This window comes from Dasypus novemcinctus, chromosome 1, assembly GCF_030445035.2.
Source record: "Dasypus novemcinctus isolate mDasNov1 chromosome 1, mDasNov1.1.hap2, whole genome shotgun sequence".
Taxonomy (NCBI): Eukaryota; Metazoa; Chordata; class Mammalia; order Cingulata; family Dasypodidae; genus Dasypus; species Dasypus novemcinctus.
The window spans coordinates 205,849,652-205,871,499 of NC_080673.1; the positions used below are offsets into that span (position 1 = coordinate 205,849,652).

Sequence of the window (21,848 nt, forward strand, 5' to 3'; positions counted from 1 at the left end):
CCGCCGCAGCCCGAGGGTCTGGGCGTGGGGGCCTCTGCCCCCCCCACCACCTACCTGAAAGTGCTGTTGGCAGCCCAGGGGCCATGGCGGCCGCACCCCAGAGGGGGCACACGTCAGCGTGTCCGTCCGCCTGCTCACCTGTCCCCTCCCAAGATGGGTCCTGGCCGTGGTGACAGCCTGGGATGCCCGATGTGCCTCTCGGAGCCCCTGCCCACAGGTGGAGGGGGCTGGGGGCTTCTGGGGAGGGGCGTCCCGGCTGGCACCCCTGCCGATTTTCATAAACAGCCTGGCCCACTGGCCCTGCACAAAACCGGGCCCACTCCTGCTCTGAGCAGCTCTCGGGGACCCCCAAGAGACGAGCTGAGACGAGCCCATCACCCCAAAGGGGCAGGTGGAACTCAGAGAACAGGCAGAGCTGGGAGATGGAGGCCTGACCCAGTCCCGGCCCCGAGGCGGCCCCCACCACCCGGAGAGACCAGGCGGGCAGTGCCCCACCCCCAGGAGAAGGGGCAGGCCCCTGCGGAAGCCTGGGGCCCCTGGCGGCCACGGGGGGACCAGCCCTCAGGCTCCAGGCAGGGGAGGGCCTAGGGCTGGAGATGGGACGCAGAGGGGGCACCCACACTCAGGGCCCACAGCGGGATCGGGCAGGCCTGGGGCAGGCGGTCTAGCCTCGTCACTGCGCAGAGGAGAGTTAAGTGCAGGCCCGGGGTCCAGGCAGGCGGGTGCCAGGGCAGCCGAGCGAATCCAGGAGAGCCCCTGCCAGGACCCTGCGCTCAAGGGGCCCCCGAGGACCTCCGGGAGCAGAGCTTCCGGTGGCGGTGCCTCGAGGGCAGGCCCATGGCCGCACATGGGGGGCGTCAGCCAGGGACACGCCACGTGCTGCGGGCAGCCCCAGGAGGAGGGGTCCCCAACAAGAGTCTGCCCAGCTGGCGGCCCCAGCCTGACTCGCCACGAGCGCCAGGGCACCATCCCCCCTGCTCCCCAGAAGCCCCCATGGCACAGCCCACCCCCAGGGGGCCAGGCTGGGCGCCCTGCATGCCGCAGCGGGCGGGGGAGAGCGGGGAGCAGCACTCCAAGGCAGATGCAACAGGCCCCTCCCCAAAAGTGAACTGGGAAGAGAACGAGGCAGCGAGGGCCCCCAGGTGAGAGCTCCGTGCCCCCACCCCTGGGCCACTCTCGGAGTGGGGGTCCAGCACCCCCTCCTGAGTCACCCCAACAGCCCCCAAAGGCCACGGCAGGCAGTCCCCCTGTGCAGTGCAGGCTGCCCACCCTGGAAGGGCTCCCCACCTGGGGCCGCCGCCCCCACTGTTAGACTCCCCCCCACGACGGCTGCCCTCCTGCCCACCCCAGACTGGCCTCCCCATCAGCCTGCCCACTACCCGGGCGGTGGAGCCCCGAGGCGCCGACCCTCAGCGGCTGCCCCGCACTGCGTGGGGACAAGCGGCATGTCCCTCACGGCCCCCCCGACTTCACACGGGGGACAAGCCACCCCCCGGGGCCTCAGTCTGCTCCGTGGGCAGAGGGGGCGCCCCAGAGCTGGCTGTGGATTCCAGGGACGCTGGCCCACCCCGCCAGCTGACTGGTGCCCAAGGTGCTTGCCACTGCTCACCTGTGACGGCCGCAGGTGTGGTCTCCCTAAAGCCCTCGGCGCAGCCCGGGGGGTAGGACTTGGCCCCCGTTTAGTGGGGAGGAAACTGAGGCTCAGGGAGGTGTCCCGGTCGCTGGGGCTGCCGGCTGGGGGCTGCGGGCACGGGCCCCTCTCAGCCACCGCAGCCTGCCATCCCCTGGGGCTGTCGCCGTCAGTAGGCCCTGGTGGCCTCGGAGAGGAAGTGGGAGGCGTGCGTGGGGCCGGGCCGGGGCCGAGTCGGCTGCCCGGGGCTCAGCCTGCCACGGAGGAGGGGCACGCGGGAGGGACGCGGCTCGGCGCAGGACCCACTGCCCCCACGGGGGGCCCAGGGGACCCCCGGGGACCTCATCCAGCCTCCAGTAAATGCACAGGAACACAGGTGCACACTCATGCACATGGGTAACTAGTCATATACATGTAAAGTTGCACACTCATGCACACTCACATAACTGTTCATATATATATATGTGCTCACATGCGCACCTGCACACACTTATGCACTCACAACTGTTCACACACACGTGCTCACGTATACGCAAGTCACACATGCACACATACGCTCACCCCCACGTGTGCACGCACACACCCAGGCCCCTGCCTTCCGTCCCGTCAGGCGCCCAGGCCGAGCCTGCGCAGGGCAGGGAGGCTGGCACCACGGCCGGGCGGGCGCGGGTGGGAAAGGACAAGGCGGTACAAAAGATGGCTTTATTTCCAGGCTGAGAAGGTATCACAAAGACCGGAGAGTCCCAAACATCAGCGCAGCCACGGGGGCACCCACAGGGAAGGACAGGGCGAAGCTCCGCGGGGGACGGGCCGGGGCTCCCACGGGCGCCTCGGAAAGCGCAGGGGAACGTCCAGGGCCACGTGGGGTCCCGCAGCAGGCAGCCCCGCTCCCGGTGCCGCGCCAGCCCCGCGCTGCCCCGGCCCCCGCCCTCCCGGCCCGGCCAGCGCCCCTCACCGCACAGGGAGCCCTCTTCGCCAGCCCCGCCCCGGACCCCCCCCGAGGGTGGCAGACACCGACCGGCTTGGCCCCTGTCCCCGCCGCCCCCACCCCACCCGGGACCCTTTTCGGCGGGCTCAGGAGGAGGGAGGGACCCAAGAAAAACCAGACACGCAAAACCACGCGGGCCTCCTGGAACCCGGGTGCCTGTGGCTGCGGTCATGGGAGTGGCTTTCATCTCTGCCATCCGAGGGACTGCGCACCCCGAGGTGCCGGGAGTGAGGTGTGAGCGTGGGTCGCCCGCCAGGCGGGGGAGGCCCGGAGCACGCCGCGGTCTAGCTTTGCCTCTGCCTGGCCGTCCCCCTCGGCACCCCAAAGCCAGGCGCCGGGGGCCGGCAGGGCCACAGCACCCCAAGCCCTTCAGATGCTTCCCAGCCTGATTCTCGGGGTGCGCGGGGGAAGCCGGCCCTTGGGGACCGCCCAGAGCCTCCCGCTCTCCAGACGCACGTCCAGCTCATCCTCCCCAGCAGGCACCTGTCCACTGCCGGCCACGTGCCCCCTTCTGCGCTCCCCACTGCCCAGGGAGCTGCCATGGGGTCGCCACCCCTTGTCCACCCACTGGGCCACACAGGGTGCACGGGCTTCGCCAATGCAGCCAGAGCAGCAGCCCCTGCGCAGGCCGAGGCCCCTCCGCCCCCGCCAACAGGGGCCCCGGCCCACAGCTCAGGGAGGGGGCGGTACCTGGAGTCCCCCGCAGACCGGACACGCGGCAGGGAGGACCGCGGGGGGCCCAGCGTGGGGGCCGCCTGCCTCCCAGGGCTCGCCGGGGCCCCCACTGGGCCGTGCGGCCTCGCCACCTGGCGCCTCACCGCCCGGTCCCCGCCGTCCTGCGCCTGGCCAGCCGCAGGGGCCCTGGCCCCCCGAGTCCTCGGCGGCGACTGTGTCGGGGGCGGCGGCGGGCGCCCGGGGCTCGGGGCCCCCCTGCAGGGCTGGGCTCTGGTCCCTGGGCGCGGGGCGCAGGCTGCGCGGCGTGTCGTAGTGGTGGCGCGGGGGCCCGGGCACCTGGTACTCGGCGCGCGGGGCGGCTCCGGGCGGGCAGGCGCACAGGCTGAGCAGCGAGCCCAGCTCCTCGGCCGCCCGCCACACGTCCAGGCTGCTGCCCGCGTAGGACGACAGGCTGCCCGAGCAGGACGAGTGGCTGCCGGTGGCGATGCCGCTGTCCGACGAGCCCTGGCGGCCGACGTCCTGCAGCTGCCGGGGCCGCGGCGGCTTGGGGGGCAGCCGGGAGGCACCCAGCGCCGCCTCCCCGGGGGCCTCGCCCTCCCCCAGGTGCAGGGCCCGGGCAGCCGGCCCCGGCCCCTCCTGCGACGTGCTGGCTGAGGACGAGGACAGCTCGGGCCACGCGGTCAGCCGGCTGCTGGCGCTGACGTCTGAGTGGCTGGCCTCGGACGACGAGCTGGACAGGCTGCGGTCATCCCCTGTGACGGAGAGCGGGGGCCTGAGAGGCTGCTGCGGGGAGGGCCCGGGCAGGCTGGGGTGGGGGTGAGCCAGGGAGGATGGGGAGGGTTAGGGGGGCTGGGGGGGTGCTGGGGAGGTTAAGGGGGGCTAGGGAGAGGCTCGGGAGGTTAAGGGGGTCTGGGGGAGGCTGGGGAGGGTTAGGGGGGCTGGGGGAAGCTGGGGGGGCTGGGGAGGTAAGGAGGTCTGGAGGAGTCTGGGGAGGGTTAGGGGGGCTGGGGGAAGCTGGGGAGGGTTAGGGGGGCCGGGGGGGGCTGGGGAGGGTTAGGGGGGCTGGGAAGGCTGGGAAGGTTAAGGGGGAGGCTGGAGAGGGTTAGGGGGGGCTGCGGGAGGCTGGAGAGGGTTAGGCAGGCTGGGGGGCCTGGGGAGGTTAAGGGGGTTGGGGGAGGCTGGGGAGGTTAAGGGGTGCCAGGGGAGGCTGGGGGGCTGAGGGAGGCTGGGAGGCTGAGAGGGTTGAAGGCTGGGGAGGCTGGGGAGGGTTAGGGGGGCTGGGGGGGCTGGGGAGGGTTAGGGGGGCTTGGGGGGGCTGGGGAGGCTGAGGGGGCTGGGGAGGGCTGGGGTGAGCTCAGGGGGCTCTGGGGTTGGCTGGGGGGGGGGGGCTTTGGAGTGGGCCCAGTGGTTGAGTGCTGGGAGGGCCTGGGTGGGTTTGGGGAGGACCCAGATGGGCTCAGGGTGGGCTCAGGGTACACTCAGGTGGGCCAGGGTGGGCCTGGGGTGGGCCGGGCCCAGCATGGAAGTCTCGCCCCCACCCCTATGAGCAGCGCCCCACCCACCCGGAGGCCAGGCCGACACGCAGCGCACTGCAGCCCCCCTCCCCTGGCCTGGCCACCTCCAGTCTCCCTGGGGCCCACCCCCCTCCCCCGCAGGCCACTGCTCTGGCTCCGGCTCTGTCACCCACTGCACGCGGCCTCAGCGTCCCCTGCCCACCTCTGCCCCCCCTCAGGTCACTGCACAAACCTCCCTTGGCTCCCAGCCCCTCCCCGGAGCCCCCAGCCCAGCTCCTGGCTCCGCCCCCTCTCCTCGCTGTGCCCCTCCCCCACATCTGTCCAGCCACGCCCACCGCATTCCCGTCCTGAGGTCCAGAGCAGCCTGCCCGCCGCACCCCAGCGCTTGTCCCTTCCTCTGGGGCACACCCCCCATCCCTTCCCGGGGATGTCCCCCCCAGCCCACCCGCCCCGTGCCTCACTACTGTTCTCCCCCCCATCTGGACCATAAGCCCCCCAGGACAAGAACCCCGCCTGCAGCTGGGGTGCAGACCCAGGGCCCTCTGCCCCCCCCAGGCCCTCTCCCCTGCCTGCTCCGCCCTCTCCCACCTGTCAGGATAGAGCAGAAGCAGCAGGCAGAGCCCCCCCAAAAGCAACAGCACAAGGCACACGGAGGCCCCTGCTTCTGGGTGGAGGGGGGGAGCAGACAGGCTTGGGAGACCCCGGGGCAGGCCCCCCGCCGGCACCTCACTGGACTGGGCCCCCACCCCCTTCCAGTGAGCTGAGCCCAGCCGGGGCACCCCGGCATTTGGGAAAGGGGCGCTGTCCCCGGCTGCCCGCGGCAGCCTTGACCGTCTCCAGCCGCAAGTTCAGGAAGGAGGCGCCGGCGCCGGCCGCACAGCAGGCAGGGGCCCAGGCCGGGGTCGGCGCGCCGCCAGCCGCGTGACCGCCACCTGTCCCCCCGCCCCCCGCGCCTACCTCCGCTGCCCGGGCGGCCCGCGTGCGACAGGAGGCTGAGGCGCCTCTCCAGCTGCAGGGCTTCGTGCGCCGCGCGCTCCTCCAGGGCCGAGGGCCCCCCGGGGCTGGGGTCTGCGGAGAGAGGGTCAGCGGGACGCGGCGCCCCCAGCCCAGTCCCAGGACCCCCCCTCCGAGCCTTACTGACCTTGTCTCCCAGCGGTGTCCCCTCCTCGGCCCCTCCGCTCCTCCCCGGACGGGTGCGCTCACCCCTGGCTGATCGTGCTCAGCCTGGCCTGGCGGCTCGGGCGCCCCCTCCCCAGCGCCCGCGTGGAGCATCGCACGCCCCCAACCCCGGCCTCGGCCTGCCCCGCCCCCGCCCCGCCCCCACCTTGACCACGGCCCGCCCCTCTGCCCCGCCCCTCCTCGGCCACACCCCCAACCCCCCCCCCCCCCCCCCCCCCCCGTGTCCCGGAGCCCGGGTGCGTGGCCCCGTCTCCTCCCTCGCGTCCCCCGCAGCCCGCGGGGCTGCGCGCCTTGAAGGAGCTCGGCACGGCCCTGCCCTCCCCCGGCGCCTCTGGTTTCTGCGGACGCCGGCGGGGTCCGGACAGGGGCCTGGGCAGGGGGCGCCGCCGCACCGCCCCGCAGAGCCGGCCGCCCCCGGCTCGGCCCCAGGCGCCCCCTGCCCCTACCCGCACCCTCCTGCCCGGGCCCTGCCCCTGCTCCTGACCTACCCGTGCTGGCCGGGTAGGGGGTGGGCAGCTGCGCGGGGGAGGGAGTCCTGGGTGCCCGCGTGGGGCCTTTGCCCCCCCCCCCAGCGCGTCCCCAGCCCGGCGCCCCCCGCCCAACGTGCCCCCTGCTCGGCGCGCCCTGCCCAGGCCTCCTGGGTAGCCTCCGCCTGCCAACGCCCCGCTGGGTGACGTCCAGGCAGGCGGCCCGAGCGGCCCGGACCCAGGCTCACCTCTGACACCCCTGCAGGCCGCAGGCCTGGACAATGGCCAGCACCCCTGCCTCTCTGCACCCCTTCCTCACTGCACCCCTTCTTCACAGCACCCACCTTCCTCACTGCACCCCTTCTTCACAGCACCCACCTTCCTCACTGCACCCCACCTTCACTGCATTCACCTTCCTCACGGCACCCCTCCTTCCTCTCTGCACCCCTCCTTCCTCGCTGGACACCTTCCTCACTGCACCCCTCCCTCACTGCAGCCCACCTTCCTCACTGCACCCCTCCTTCCTCACTGCACCCTTTCTTCACTGCACCCATCTTCCTCACTGCACCCCTCCTTCCTCGCTGGACACCTTCTTCACTGCACCCCTCCTTCCTCTCTGCACCCACCTTCCTCACTGCACCCCTCCCTCACTGCAGCCCACCTTCCTCACTGCACCCCTTCCTCTCTGCACCCCACCTTCCTTGCTGTACCCTTTCCTCGCTGCACCCCGCCTTCCTCGCTGCACCCCAGCCATCCCCAAGAAAGAACACACCTCATGTCTGGGAGGACCAGGTCAGAACTGGAGGAGCCCCCTGCCTGCGCCCACAGGGCCTGGTTCCGAGGACCCTGGGAGAGCCACTGCACCCCCCTCCACCCACCCCTCCACCCACCCCTCTCCACCACCACCCCCTTCTCCACCAAGAAGCAGCGAGAAGGCAAGTTGCGCTCCGCCCCAAATGCGCTCCGAGCCCAGCGTCCCCACCCGCGTCACCCATGCCCTGCACGCACCGGGGAGAAGCGGCCGCACCCCGAAGGGGCCCTTGGTGGGGGAGAGGCCGCGGACGATGCAGTCAAACAGGAAGCTGATGCGCTCGCCCTCGGCCGACGACAGGAAGAAGACGCCGGCCCCTGCGGAGAGCGGGACGCCGTGAGCTGGGCCCCGGGGACCCCGAACGCGCCCGAGGGCCCGAGCACCCGGCCCGCTGGAGACGGCGGAGCCCGAGCCCCTCCACCCTGGGACCCCACCGCGTCCCCACCCACTCCGCGCTGGAAGCAGCGCTGCAGGGGCACGCGGGGGGCTCCGTCCTCGGCCACGCTTGCGCAGGGGCACGCCGGGGGCTTCTCCACGCGCCCCTCCTGCCTCAGCGGCTGCTTGGAAGGGTCCCCGGGCAGGCGCAGGGGGCGCCGGCAAGGGAATAGCAGTGCCCGCCCCCACCCCAGACCGCCACCCTTCCGGCCCCTGTGCACTCGGCCCTGCACTGCCCCCTGCCCTCCCAGCCCTGGGTGCCCCCCGCCCTCCCAGCCCCTGCCCTGCACATGCTCCCTCCCTCCCTGCCCCCACACCCCCACCCCACACCCCCACACCCTGGCTCCACATGATCCCCGCCCCCTCATGCCTCCCCACCCCACCCCTGCTGGCCCGGCACAAGCCCCCCCAACCTCACAGCCCCCGGCCTTCTCCCCCTCCCTCTTCCCCTCCAGCTCAGTCCCAAGTTCCCAGCCTCAGTTTCCTCCATGTGTGAGCAGCCCTCTGTCCACAGGGAGGTCCTGAGGGACACAAGGCACAGACAAACCCCAGAGCCTGGCGCCCACCACCCACCCCATCTGGGGCTCTTCAGGGACCTTGAGGAGTCAGGGCTGCCCGGTTGGGGGGCACATCCCAGACCCCAAAGGCTGCACGGCCTCAACCCTGACGCGACCCGGGGCCCATGTGAGGGTTAAAACGTGCGGATGGAGGGACTGTCCCCGCAGGCCCCACTGTTGCTGATGGACGCCTGCTGCTCCCCCGCAGCCGCCGGGAGGGACCCAGGGTGGGAGGGGCCCCCCGGGGCCAGGCAGGACGCGTGGGCCCTCCAAGTTGCCCCCCCGAGCCGAGGCAGGGGCGGCGCCCACCAGCCCACGTGCAGGGCCGGGAGTCCAGCGCCCAAACCCCGACACTGGCGACGGCGTGGGGGGCGGAGGGCACCTGCGCCCGCGAGCTTCCGGTCCTCCACCTCCCCAGAATGGGCCCGCGGCGGCGTCCTGCTCTAGGGGGCCCAGCGCGAGGCTCCTGGTGGCGGCCCCACGGCAAGAAGTGGACGTGCGCCCGCCCCCCCGCCCTGCCCCACTCCCGGCCCCGGCGCTGGTCTTGCTCTGGGCATGGGCTGCTCCCCATCCACTGCCCGTGCCCACCTGGAGGACACCCCATGAGGCCCCAAGTGACGGAGGCGCTGCAGGGGCGAGGAGCACTGGCCCAGCCCTCAAGGGAAGGCAGGCTAGGAGGGGGCCCCAGCCCGTCCTGCCCCCACCCCGCCCCGTCCCACAGGCCCGTGGCCCGCTAGCTCCCACCCCGTCCTGCGGCCCCCCGCCCGTCCCATCCAAGGGCCCCCCCACCCCATCCCACAGGCCCCCCGTCCCACTGGCCCCTGCCCAGCCACCCCCCGCCGTCAGGTCCCACAGGCCCCCGCCCCATCCTGTCTGCAGGCCCCACCCCCCCGTCCCGCTGGGGGGGGGGGGCCGTTCTGTCCGCAGGCCCCCCGCCCTGCACCCCGCCCAGGGGGAGGGGCTCAGCCGGCTGGCCCAGCCCTCACTGAGGTCTCTAATCCCCTTACAGCAGCTGGCAGAGGCTGTGGGACAATTAGTCCCTTGGCTATAAAAAACCACATTACCCAAGGCAGTGGAGCCCGCCCGGCATTCCTCCGGCTCCCGAAGTCGCCGCGCCCCGCCGCTGGCACAGTCCACAGCGGGCCTGCGCCCTGATCGCCAGAGCGGCGTCCCCGCCAGGGGAGCTGACAGCAGGTGGCCTGCAGGAGGGCATGCGTCCGCGGAGCGCGCCCCACTAGCACCAGGACGCGGCCGCCAGGGCCCAGCGCAGCCGACGCCTCTCCAGCCCTCACGCCTCAGTCCCCGCCCTCGGTTCCCCCTTATCGCCCCTCTCCTGCCCCAGGCTTTGCTGTCTCCCCGAGCTCCCCCAGCAGGCCCCGTCCCACCCAGCACAGTCCTGGCTGGGGGGCCACCATCCCTGCCCGTGGCCACCTGGCCCAGCTGGTGACCCCACCTTTCATGACACCTTCCCGGCCTCTGACACCCCTCTCGGGAAAGCCGACCGGCCGCCAGGACACACCACCTGCTCGCTCGCCGTGCCCTCCCCGGGGCAGGGACCCAGGACCCCGACCTTCCACCTCCCTCATGCCTGTCCAGCCAGCAGGCTGGCCTCCCCCTCCCCAAGGCAGGGTCCGCCCCCTGCCCTGGAATCTGGCCAGCCAGGGGCTTGCAACCGCCCTCGACACCTGGCAGGAGACATGCTGTGCCGGTTTAGGGCCAAGGGCGTAGGGGCCGCGTTTGCACCCGTGGCGGCCAGCCGTCACATTGAGAAGCCAGGGTGCCCTGCTGGGGGAGAGCTGAGGCGTCCCTGCCGCTGGCCAGCACCCAGGCGGCACGCACTGAGTTCCTCCTGGCCCGCAGCTGGACACCACTGCCCGGCGGTCCCCACGTGGAGTAGGTTCATGCGGTCCCCACTGAACCCAGTCCAGGCTGGCAGTCCACGGAACTGGCCACGGAAGGCGGTGAAGCAGCCTTTGCTTTGAGCCGCTAAGCCTCGGGATACCCGTCACGCTGCAATAGCTAGCACAGGAGAGTAAGACAAGCAGCGAGATCCTGCAGGAAGCAGAGGCACATGCTGCCTGGGCTCCGGGCAGCGCCCCCCTGGACAGAGGCTGGGGTGTCTCAGGGGCTGCAGGCTAGCCTCCGCCACATCACAGAAGCAGGCTTGTCCTGGGAAAAATATCTCCGACGAGCACGTGGCTGCATTCAACCAGAGACGCGCCAGCTGTGACGCACAGCACAGGCTACCCCTCAAGTGCTAAAGAGCAGTCAGATCTGGGCATGCGTCCACCTCCGGGAAGCCAGTCCCACAGCAAAGGTTACTGCCCAGGCCTCTGCCATCTCAGTGTCTGAAGGGGTGAGGATGCCAGCTCCTCGAGAATAAATACTGAGCTGGTCCCGCCGTGTCGTGCGCAGCCAGTCCCAGGGGCTCTGATCTGGGGGTCAGCTCTGGGTGGCCGCTGTTCCATCTCCCCCAGGGGGACAGTGGCCGAGGAGGCGCCAGGAGGCAGGGCCCATTTCTCCCTCTCTCGTCTCTCTCTATTCCCCATTTGGGAGCAAAAATCATTTGGAAAAGCCATGAATTGATGGTGCCAGGCCTCAACAACCTAAAAATCAAAGCTAGCAATCGCAGGGGAGTGGGACAAATAGATCTCCAGAGTTAGAACAATAGAATACACAGATTGTCCAGTTCTCAACACAAAATTACAAACACACGAAGACACAGGACAGTGTGGCTCATTCATGAGAAGAAAGGAATTTGGCAGGCACCACCACTGAGGGCGCTCAGACACAGGAACTATTAGTCAGAGACTCTAAATCACACTCAAATAGGTTCCCTGAGCTAAAGGAATTCCTAGACAAGGAAGGAAAGAAATTAGGAAAACAGTGTCTAAAAAACAGAAGTTATAAAAGGGAACCAAACAGAAACTTTGAGGCTGCAAAGTACAGAAATTGAAAGGAAACCCCCCCTGGAAAGACTTGACTGCAGATTTGAACAGGCAGAAGAAAAGACCAGCAAGCTTGGAGGAAGACAATTGAGTTTATCCAGCATGAGAACAGAAAGGAAAAATAATGAGGAAAACTTAACAGAGCCCGGGGACCTGTGGGTCACCATCAAGCACACCAACATATGCAATATTAAAGCCCCAGAAGGTCAAGAGAGAGAGAAAGGCGCAGAAAAAGTATGCAAAGAAATAATGGCCGAAAATGTCTCCTACTGGATAAAAGACACGAATATACACAGCCAGGAATGTCAATGAACTCCAAGCAAAATACTAAAAGAGAGCTCCATAACGACACGCTGCAGTGCAACTGTCAACACCCAGAGACAAGGAGGATTTCGAAAGCCACAAGAGAGAAGCGACTTGTCACATAAAAGGGATCCCTAATAAGTTAACAGTGGATTTCTCACCAGAAACCATAGAGGCCAGAAGACACTGGGACAGCATATTTAAAGTCCTTGGAGGAAAAAAACTGTCAACCAAGAATTCTATAATTCTATATCCAGCGAAATTATCTTTCAAACATGAAGAAGTTAAGACACGTACAGATTTTAAAAAGCTGAAACAGTTTGTTACCAGAAGACGTGCCCTACAGAAAATGTGAAAGGAAGTCCTTACGGCTGAAATCAAAGGGCCCCAGATGACAACTCAAAGGCATAAGAAATGAACTTTGGTAAAGGTAACTATTAACACATGGTAGATACAAAGTCCTGTATATTTTTACTTTTGCTCTGTAACTGCTTTTTCTCACTTATACAACAACAGGCAAATGTGTAAAGTAACATTTAAAATCTATGTTAATGGACGTATTTATATAAAGATGTCATCTGAGGAAATAATATAAAGTGGGAGGGACATGCTATATAGTACAAAGAGTTTACATATGTTACTAAAACTTGGTTGGTATTAGTTGAACTAGATTGTTATTAGTTTAAAATGTTCATCGCAATCACACTGGTAACCACTAGAAAATAAGAATTACAGTGAAGGAAAAAGAAGGGAATCAAACCAGTACACTATAAAGTGGATTAATTGAAGGGAAAAAGATAGGCAGAAAGCAAATAGCTAAAGGGTAGAAGTAACTCAGTCCTCAGTTAACCCCTTAAACATAAATGGATTAAACTCCCCTATTTAAAGGCAGAGATTGGTGGATTGGTTTAAAAAAGCATGACCTGGGAAACAGACTTGGCCCAGTGGTTAGGGCATTCATCTACCACATGGGAGGTCCACGGTTCAAACCCCGGGCCTCCTTGACCCGTGTGGAGCTAGCCCATGTGCAGTGCTGATGCACGCAAGGAGTGCCATGCCACGCAGGGGTGTCCCCCACGTAGGGTAGCCCCACGTGCAAGGAGTGCGTCCCGTAAGGAGAGCCGCCCAGTGCAAAAGAAAGCACAGCCTGCCCAGGAATGGCGCCACACACATGGACATACATGTCATCAACAAGATGACGCAACAAAAAGAAACACGGATTCCCATGCCGCTGACAACAACAGAAGCGGACAAAGAAGAAGACGCAGCAAATAGACACAGAGAACAGACAACCAGGCAGGGGAGTGGGGGGGAAGGGGAGAGAAATAAATAAATCTTAAAAAAAAAAAGCATGACCCATCTATGTGCTGTCTACAAGAAACACAGTTTAGGTACAAAGACACAGAAAGATACAAAGAAAAAGGGTTGGGAAAAATACTCCCTGCGAACAGTAATCAAAAAAAGAGCCGGAGTGGCTATATTATTGTCAGACAAAATAAACTTTAAGTCCAAAAAGATTATAAGACACAAAGAAAAATACAGATATGAGATTCAACATGGTAAAAAGACATCATGATTATAAACATATGCACCTCACAACAAAGACTCAAAATAAATGAAGTGAAATTGCCAGAATTGAAGGGAGGAAGAGAGAGTTCCACAATACTAATTGAATACCTCAATACACCACTTTAATAACTGATGGAACATCTAAACAGGAGATCAGCAAGGAAATAGAGGACTTGAACATCAGTATTAAACAGACCTAACAGGCATATTTAGAACACGCCACCCAACAACAGCAGAATACACATTCTTCTTAAATGCACATGAAACATTTTCCAGGGTAGACCACATGTTAGGCCACAATCAAATCCAATAGACTAAATATAGCAAAATCATACAAAGTATCTTCTTGGAATAAAGCTAGAAAGCAATTAACAGAAAGATAACTAAAAATTTTACAAATATGTAAAAATTAAATAACACAACTCTCAACCAATGGGTCAAATAAAAAATCAAAAGGGATATTAGAAAATACTTCAAGGCAAATGAAAATAAAAACACAACATACTAAAGCTGACGGGATGCAACAAAGACAGTACTCAGAAGGAAATATTTATATATATTTCTAATCATTTACATTAAAAAGATGTCAAACCAATAGCCTAACTTCACACCTAAAAAAACTAGAACAAAAGGAGCAAGCTGGACCTAAAGTTAGTAGAAGGAAGGAAATAGCAAGGATTAGAGCAGAGATAAAGGAAATAGAGAATAGAAAATCAAAGAAACATGAAAATTATTTTTTTAAAAGGTCAATAGCATTAAGAAACTGTTAGCCAGACTGACAAAGAAAAAGAGGGGGGACACAACTAAAATCAGGAAGGAAGGTAGGATGTTTATTTACAGAAGTAAAAAGGATTATAAGAGGGTACTATGAACAGTAAAATGCCAACAAATTAGAAAATCTGGATGAAATGGACAAATTTGAAACATAGAAATTACCTAATCTGTCACCCCCAACATAAAATCTCAACAGATTTGTAACAAGTGAAGAGATTGATGCAGTCATTAAAAACCTTCCAACAGAAAAGTTCAAGACCAGAAGTTTTCATTGCTGAATTCTAACAAACATTTAAATAAGATTTAACACCAGTCCTTTTCAAACTCTTCCACAAACTAGAAGAGGAGGGATTACTTCCTCACTCATGCTATGAGGCTGCATTGCCCTGATCCCAAAACCAGAAAAAAAAATTATAGACCAATATTCCTTATGAGTATAGATGCAAAAATCATTAATAAAATACTAGCAAAATGAATCCAGCAGTAGATTAAAAGCCTATATACCATGGCTGGTGGGATTTATTCCAGGAATGCAAGGATGGTTCAATAAGAGAAAATGGATCAATGCAATGTAACACAATAGAATATGGAATTTCAAGGGGTCCTAAGTAGCCAAAACAATCTTGAAAAAGAATAAAGTTGGAGGACTTGTACTTCCCAATATCAAAACTACAAAGCAACAGTAACTAAAACAATGTGGTATTGGCTTAAAGATAGACATACAGACCAATGGAACAGAATTGAAAATCCAGTGTAAATCCACACATCTGTGGCCAGTTCAGTCTTTACAAGGGTGCCAAGTCCATTCAACAGGAAACAATAGTCTCTTCAACAAATGGTTTTGGGACAATTGGAAATCCACATGCAAAAGAATGAATGTGGACCCCAAACTCTCACTTATATGCACAAAAATTTTATTCAAAATGGATCAATAACCTAAATTTAAAAGCTAACTCTAAAACTTACAAGATGGGAAGTGGATTTGGCCCAATGGATAGGGCATCTGCCTACCACATGGGAGGTCCAAGGTTCAAACCCAGGGCCTCCTGACCCGTGTGATGAGTTGGCCCATGTGCAGTGCTGATGTGCACAAGGAGTGCTGTGCCATGCAGGGGTGTCCCCCGCATAGGGAAGCCCCAAGCACAAGGAGCACACTCTGCAAGGAGAGCCACCCAGTGCAAAAAAAGTGCAACCTGCCCAGGAATGGCGCCACACACACGGAGAGCTGATGCAGCAAGATGACGCAATGAAATGAGACCCTGATTCTGGTTGCCGCTGACAAGAATACAAGTGGACACAGAAGAACAAACAGCAAATGGACACAGACAGCAGACAATTGGGGGAGGGAAGAAATAAATAAAAAATAAATCTTTAAAAAATAAAATAAAACTCTTACAAGAAAAAACAGGAAAATATCTTCAGACCTTGTAGCAGGCAATGGATTTTAGATTGTACATGAAAAGCACAATCAACAAAAGAAAAATAAAATGGACTTGATCAAAATTTAAAAAAAGTTTGGGCATCAAAGGATATTAGCAAGTAAGTAAAAAGACAATCTAAAGAATAGGAGAAAATAACTGGAAATCATATTGCTGGTAAGGGCTTAATATCAGTATATATAAACAATTCCTAACTCAACACCAAAATGATAAATAGTTCAATTTTTAAAATCAGCCAAGGATTTGAATAGACATTTCTCTGAAGGAGACATTTAAATGGCCAATAATGTAGGAAAAAAAGATGTTCAACATCTTTAACCACTAGAGAAATGCAAATTAAAACTACAGTGAGGGGAGTAGAGGTGACTCAAATGGTTGAGCACCTGCTTCCACACGGGAGGTCCCAGGTTTAGTTTCCAGTGCCTCCTAAAAACAAAAAAATAAACAACAAGCAAAGAAACAAAAAACCAACTTAGGGAGCCAATGTGGCTCAGTGGTTGAGTGCCAGCTTCCCACATATGAGTCCAGAGTTTAATTCCCAGCCCCAGTACCTCAAAACAAAAACAAAAAACAAAAAAACTATAATGAGATACCACTTCACACCCACTAAATTCCTATTATTTTAAAAAAACACTGCCACAACAAGCGTTGAAGAATGTGGAGAAATGGGAATTCTCACTCATTATTGGTAGTAATGGAAAATGGTGCCGTCACTGTGGAAAACAGTTTTGCAATTCCTTAGAAAATTAAACATAGAATTATCATATGACCTGTAATTCCACTCCTAGGCATATACCCAAAAGAACTGAAAGCAGGGAGTCAGACAAATATTTGTACATCAGTGTTCATTGTGGCATTAGTCACAGTAGCCAAAAGGTGGGAGTGACCCCAGTGTCCACCGGCAGACGAATGGCACGTCTAAACGAGGAAATATTATTCAACCATGAAAGAAGGGAAGCGCTGGCCCAAGCTACAACACGGAGGAAGCTTGATGGCTGACGAGTAAAAGAAGCCAGACCCGAAAGGACAGATACCGTGTGCTTTCTCTTCCATGAAATTCTGAGAATAGGCAACTTCATAGAAACAGAGAGCGGACCAGCAGTTACGGGGTGGGGGAGCGGGAGGGGGGGTTCCCGCTGAGGGAATTTGAGTTTGGGTTTGGAGCGATGGAAACAATCTGGAAGAGGGAGTGGTGACAGTGACGCAGCAGTGTCAGTGCACCTGTGATGGCCTGGAGCCCCAAACCCCAGAAGAGCCTGTTCCTGAACGGCACCCACTCCCGTGGGGTGCACCTTTGTGAACAGGACCCTGGGATGAGGTGCTTCAGTGAAGGGGGGCTCCAGCAGAAGGAGATGCAGACAGAGGAGCCACAGGAGGCGAGAACGGCATTCAGTGGCGCTCGGAGAGGCCAGGAGAGGCCACCCCGTGCACTGCCGGAGACGGGGAGCCCAGGACCGGGGCCGCCGCAGCCTGCCCCAGAGCGCCTCCGTCTTGGGGAGAGAACGGTGCCTGGCCGATGCCTCGATTTTTAATTTCTAACCCCAAAACCATGAGCTAATAAAGTTCATTTGTTTAAGCCAACGCATTGCACGGTATTTGCTGTAGCCACAAAGAAACTAAATCAGTACTTCATTTCAAAGAACGGTCCACTTAAAACGGCTGAAGTTATTTTTATGTTATGTATATTTTACCACAACTAAATAGTTTTAAAAAATAAACAGCTGTACAACTTTTAAGGTTAAAAAAAAAAAGTTGCCCAGCTGCAAGATCGGGCTGCTGCTTAGCACGGGGCAACCCGTGGAGAAGACAGCTACCAACGAGCTTTTGTTCTTCTCTGCGCTTTCACTTTGCAAAAAAGAATCAGTGTTCAAGGAATCAAGTTCATATCTGAAGTTCAGTGTTAAAAAATAACTCCTCCCAGAAGCAGGCTCTGCCTGACCCTGTCCACGCCCCGGCCGGGCGCCTGCACCGCCTGCGCCGGCCCCTCCCGGGTCACCGGGGGTCTGGGCACCGCAGATCACAGCGCGTTCAACAGCCCTGCCCACCCCCTCAACGCCAGCTGCACCCCCAGGCCCGGGGACGATGACCCCTCCACACACGCGTGTGCATGCACATACCACACACATGCACGTGCACACAAACTACACTACCTGCACACACATGCACGTGCACACAGGTACACACGGGCACGCACACCACACCCACGCAGTGCACACATGCACAAGCACACCGTGACGCACACATTTGTACAGGGACACATAGGCACACACACTACCCACCACACCCACATCCACACAGTGTGCACATTGGCACGTGGACACATGCACACACATGCATACACTCCACATTCCTGCACACACGTGTAAGCACACACATCACACACACATGCACATGTACTTCCATGCGCCCTGCGGCACGCACTGCATGGCCATCCAGGCAGAGAACGGGAGTGACGAAACCCCGCACGACGTCCCGGGCTCCAGCCCTGGGCGTCCCGCTGGCCCCGAGGCCGGCCAAGGCCGCGCCGTGGTGGCCGCCTTCCCGCCACCTCCACACTGCCCGCTGCCCTTGGCCTGGGGGTCACCTGCCCGCCAGGCACAGCTTGCACAGGGGAGAGGCTCCAAAGGCAGCCCTTGCACCCCACTTTCCTCCGAATCTCCCACACCCGGGCCGGCAGCCCCCGCACTGCCCGTTCCCGTACACGGAGCCCGCCCGGCCCCCTCAGCGGCAGCTGGGCGCGCAGGGCTGCCGGGGCGTGGGGAGGCGTGACGCAGGCAGGCGACCCGGCCGAGGGCTCCGTCCGGGGACGGGGACCGGGGAACCGCAGGCGGGGTCACGCCCCAGCCCACCCACAGGCCCCGGCCCTCCCCACAGCCCCCGCCCCTCAGCAGCTCAGCCAGGCAGGACGCCAGGACGCTGTGCCCCGGGACAGCCCCGCAGGCGTGGCCCACTCCACCCTGGGGGCCGGCACGGCCCACGCCGAGGCCTCTCGCCAGGAGTGCGGGACCGGGGACCCTCCTGCTCGGGGACCCCCCTGGGAACACGGTCACCCGCCGCCCAGCGGCCCGGCAGCGTCAAGGTCGAGCCCCGCGCACAGCCTCACGGCCCGACGCCAGCCCAATGCGCGTCGCTCCCCGTACACGGCGGGCTGCAGGCTCAGAAACGGGGCGCCCGAGGGGGCCCCAAGGCTCCAGGATGCCAAGTCCTCCCAGCCCTGCAGCACCAATGAGGAAATCGAGGCCCAGCGAGATCCAGAGGCTCGGCCGCGGCCCAGGAATGTGCAGGTGTTACCGTGTCACCACGGCCCAGGACTCGCCTTCCGCACAGCTGCGGGCGTGAGACCCCCCCGTGCCACGGCCCCCCTCGGCCTGGAGGAGGCCCCCCGAGAAGAAGCGGGGAGGGCGCGATGCCGAGGAAGGGCTGCGAGTTCGGATTCTTCCACCAGACGCCTCCTCGACTGAAACCCGCCGCTTGCTGGGACAGAGCTGTCCCCCTTCCGGAAGGAAAGAGGGTGGCCTCTGGCAGCCCTGAGCAGGCAGCAGCGCCGGGGGGCCCCCACTGGGTCCCCACTGGGTCTCCCCGAGCGCCAGGGGTGGGGCGCTGCTTCTGGGGACGTCGGGGCAAATCCGGACCCTGCAGGGCACAGGCGGGCAGATCTGGGCCGGTTGCTGCCTGCCTCAGTTTCCCCACCGGCAAAATGGGATGTGCACAGACCCCTCAAGGGTGTTTGGGGCCCCATAGGTCTGCTCCCGGGGCCCCCATCGCTGTCGGCCCAGGCTCTCTCCTGGCCGTCTCCGTGGACATGCCCAGGGCCCCTAAGCGGGACTTCGAAGGGGTGCCGACGCCTCCCCCGCAGCCAGGTCCAGAGGGGCTCCAGGGCACGGGGGAAACCGCAGGGCTGCGGGGAAACCCGACCACCCAGCCTGGCCCGGACCCAAACGCGGGTCTGGGCAGGACGTTAAAATGCGGGCCAGGGGAGCGGATGTGGCTCACCCAGTTGAGCACCCGCCTCCCACACAGGAGGTCCCAGGTTCGGTCCCCACTGCTTCCTAAAAGCAAACAACAAGCAGACTAATGAGAAACCAACTCAGGGGAGCCAATGTGGCTTGGCAGTTGAGCACCGGCTTCCCACACATGAGGTCCCAGGTTCAACCCCTGGCTCCCCCGTATCTCAAAAATAAAACGGGGCCTGTGCACTGGCACCTGGAAAGGCCAAACTGAACCTATCACAAGCTAGAAAGCGCATGCTGGCGGCCAGGCCGAGGGGACCTGAGGCTGGGAGGGGGCTCCTCCCTCCACCGGGGACGCCCCCAGGCCCCTTCCTGCCCTTCCACCAGGGTCTGCTCAAATGTCGCCTGTCCCGGACCTCCCCGGCTTTCCCCAGACCTCCCGAGACCCCAGGCCCCCTCCGGCCCCTTGCTTCTCTTCTGCCCCTCGGCTGCCCGAGGGCGCTCGGGGGGCCTGCCTGCGGGTGCATCTCGTCTCTCAGCACCCGCCCAGGACCCCCTGCCTGGCCCCGGGGCCGGGGGGCCGCCTCACTGGGACCCTGCCTGGTCCCAGCCTGTGCTCTCCAGCCACCAGGCTCGCCCCTCCCTCTCGCTTCCCTGGCCGGTCACCGCCCCGTTGATATTTCTGGAATCCGCGGGCTCCCCCCACCGCACAGCTGCTGCCTCCCGCCCGGAAGCTTCTCCTGGCCCCCTGCCCCCGCCTCTTCCTCCCGTCCCATCTGCACCCTGGGGACAACATGCGCTTCCGAATCGCAGCTCTGCTGCTGCGGTCACTGCCCTGGTGGAGCACAATCGATGGCTCCCCGCTGCTCCCGGCTCACAGCGCAAACCCTGGCCCGGCCCGCAGGCACCGGGCACCACGCCCTCCTCCTCCAACCTCGCCCCCGCCACCCCTCCCCAACGGGGCCCGCGCACGCCTCGTGGGCCGCCCCTCCTTGCTGTGCCCCTCAGCCCCTCCCTCCATGCTCTTCCACGGCTGTGCCCACTCTCATTCCTTCTGCAGCCCCTGCGCCTTGACTGTCAGTGCGAAGACGACACGTGGCAGCTGCGGGGTCTGCTTCCCACACCTCGGGACTCCCGTGGGGGGCTCTGAGCCCTCTCCCGCCACCCCCCGCAGCCCGGGTTAGAGGCCGGCCTTGGCCCACCGCGCCACGACCACGTGGGCAGTCGCCCTCGTCCGGGAGGGCCAGCGCCAGCCCCTGAGAACCAATCAGTCCCCCCTCGAGGTTTCGCCTTGTGCTCACCAGGACGACAAACCACTTCTGAAACCCTGAGCAGCCGCGAGACCAGAGGTGGACGACGCGGCCCCGACGGACCCGGCTGGAGGAGGGACCCCCGAGCCAGGGCGACCACGGCTGGCGGGCAGCCAGTGGCGCTCGCTAAGGTCACAGCCCCTGCACAGGGGAGGCTTGGGCCGGCGTCCACTAAGCCCAGGCCGCCCCATGGGGCCCCGGCCTCCCGAGCCATGCCGGGCGCTGCAGCGGCCTCCTGGGGCCTCTGGACCTCTCGATTGGGGGCCTCAGCCCCAGGCCCGGGAGAGAGGAGACCCCTGCTGTCTTGAGTCCCCACCCTGCAGAGCAGCCCCCCAGGACAGGCCCAGGTTGGGTGGAGCCGGGGCCCGGCCACGCGGGAGGGACGCACGGCCCTCCATCCACCGCCAGCCCACCAAAATGGGGCCTAGCCATCGCCGGGCTTGTCCCTGCGGACGAGAGAGCCAAGGGGCCCTCCTGGAGGCAGAGGGTCGGGCGCCTCCGTCCGGGCACAAGTGGGCACAGCTCTGCGGGCGGCTCTGCTGGGCCTCTGGCCACCCGGGGAGCCGGCGGCGCCTTCCAGCCCTCCGTCCCCGGGCAGGCACTGCCCAGAGCTTTTACAGCGGAAAGGAAGGGCGCACACCCACGGCCCGGGGCGCGGGCTTCAGCCTGGGGCTCAGGAAGTGTCCAGGCCACACTGCCCAGGCCGCGACCAGGTCTCCAGGACACGTCCCCCGCCTCGTCCCCGCCCAGCTGACGCCGGCCCCCCAGGCGGGCCCCGGGCTCTCCAAGCAGCCCCGTCCGAGCGTCCACCCGCTGGGCGGGAATTCCTGTGCCCAGGAATTTCGAGGTTCCAGGGAAGAGCAGAGAGACGTGGGGACCCTGGGCTCCCTCCCCCAAGGCACGGAGACGCGGCGACGCTGCCATGTGCCCACGTCCCCGGGGCCTGGGGCTCCCGGCCGCCCACAGGCGCGAGAGGCCAGGCTGCGCAGCCCGGTCCCTCCCTTCCCGCCGTGGGACCCTCAGACGCGGGACGAGGGGCCCAGCCCCAGCCCTGCCCACCCAGGCGCAGCCCCTGGATTCGGGCCCTGTTCCCTGCGGGGCGCGGGGCGCGGGGCGGGGGCGGACTCCCCCACCACCGGGTGTCCTGCGGGGACTCGCCGGCCCGGTCATGGGCGTTGACTGTGTCTCCATTGAGTGTGACGCGCCCTGAGCTGGGGCGGCCTCGAGCCCCCTCCCGCCAACAGGGACGCAGGGGGCGGGTGCGGGGGCGGCCGAGCAGGCCGGGGGCCGGGGCAAGGG

At 62.6% G+C, this 21,848-nt stretch overlaps 1 protein-coding gene across 1 annotated transcript in view; it reads right to left on the reverse strand.

Annotated features, from left to right (window-relative positions):
• Positions 1-2,319: 2,319 nt before the first annotated feature.
• The window catches only part of DOK7 (docking protein 7), a 29,807-nt gene continuing 10,278 nt past the window's right edge, over positions 2,320-21,848 (reverse strand). The window contains exons 5-7 of the mRNA XM_058301315.2: positions 7,462-7,581; positions 5,765-5,875; positions 2,320-4,045 (exon numbers count right to left, since the gene is read on the reverse strand). Coding sequence (XP_058157298.1) covers positions 3,291-4,045; positions 5,765-5,875; positions 7,462-7,581 — 986 coding nt within the window. The 3' untranslated portion in view covers positions 2,320-3,290. The remainder of the gene's footprint in view (positions 4,046-5,764; positions 5,876-7,461; positions 7,582-21,848) is intronic.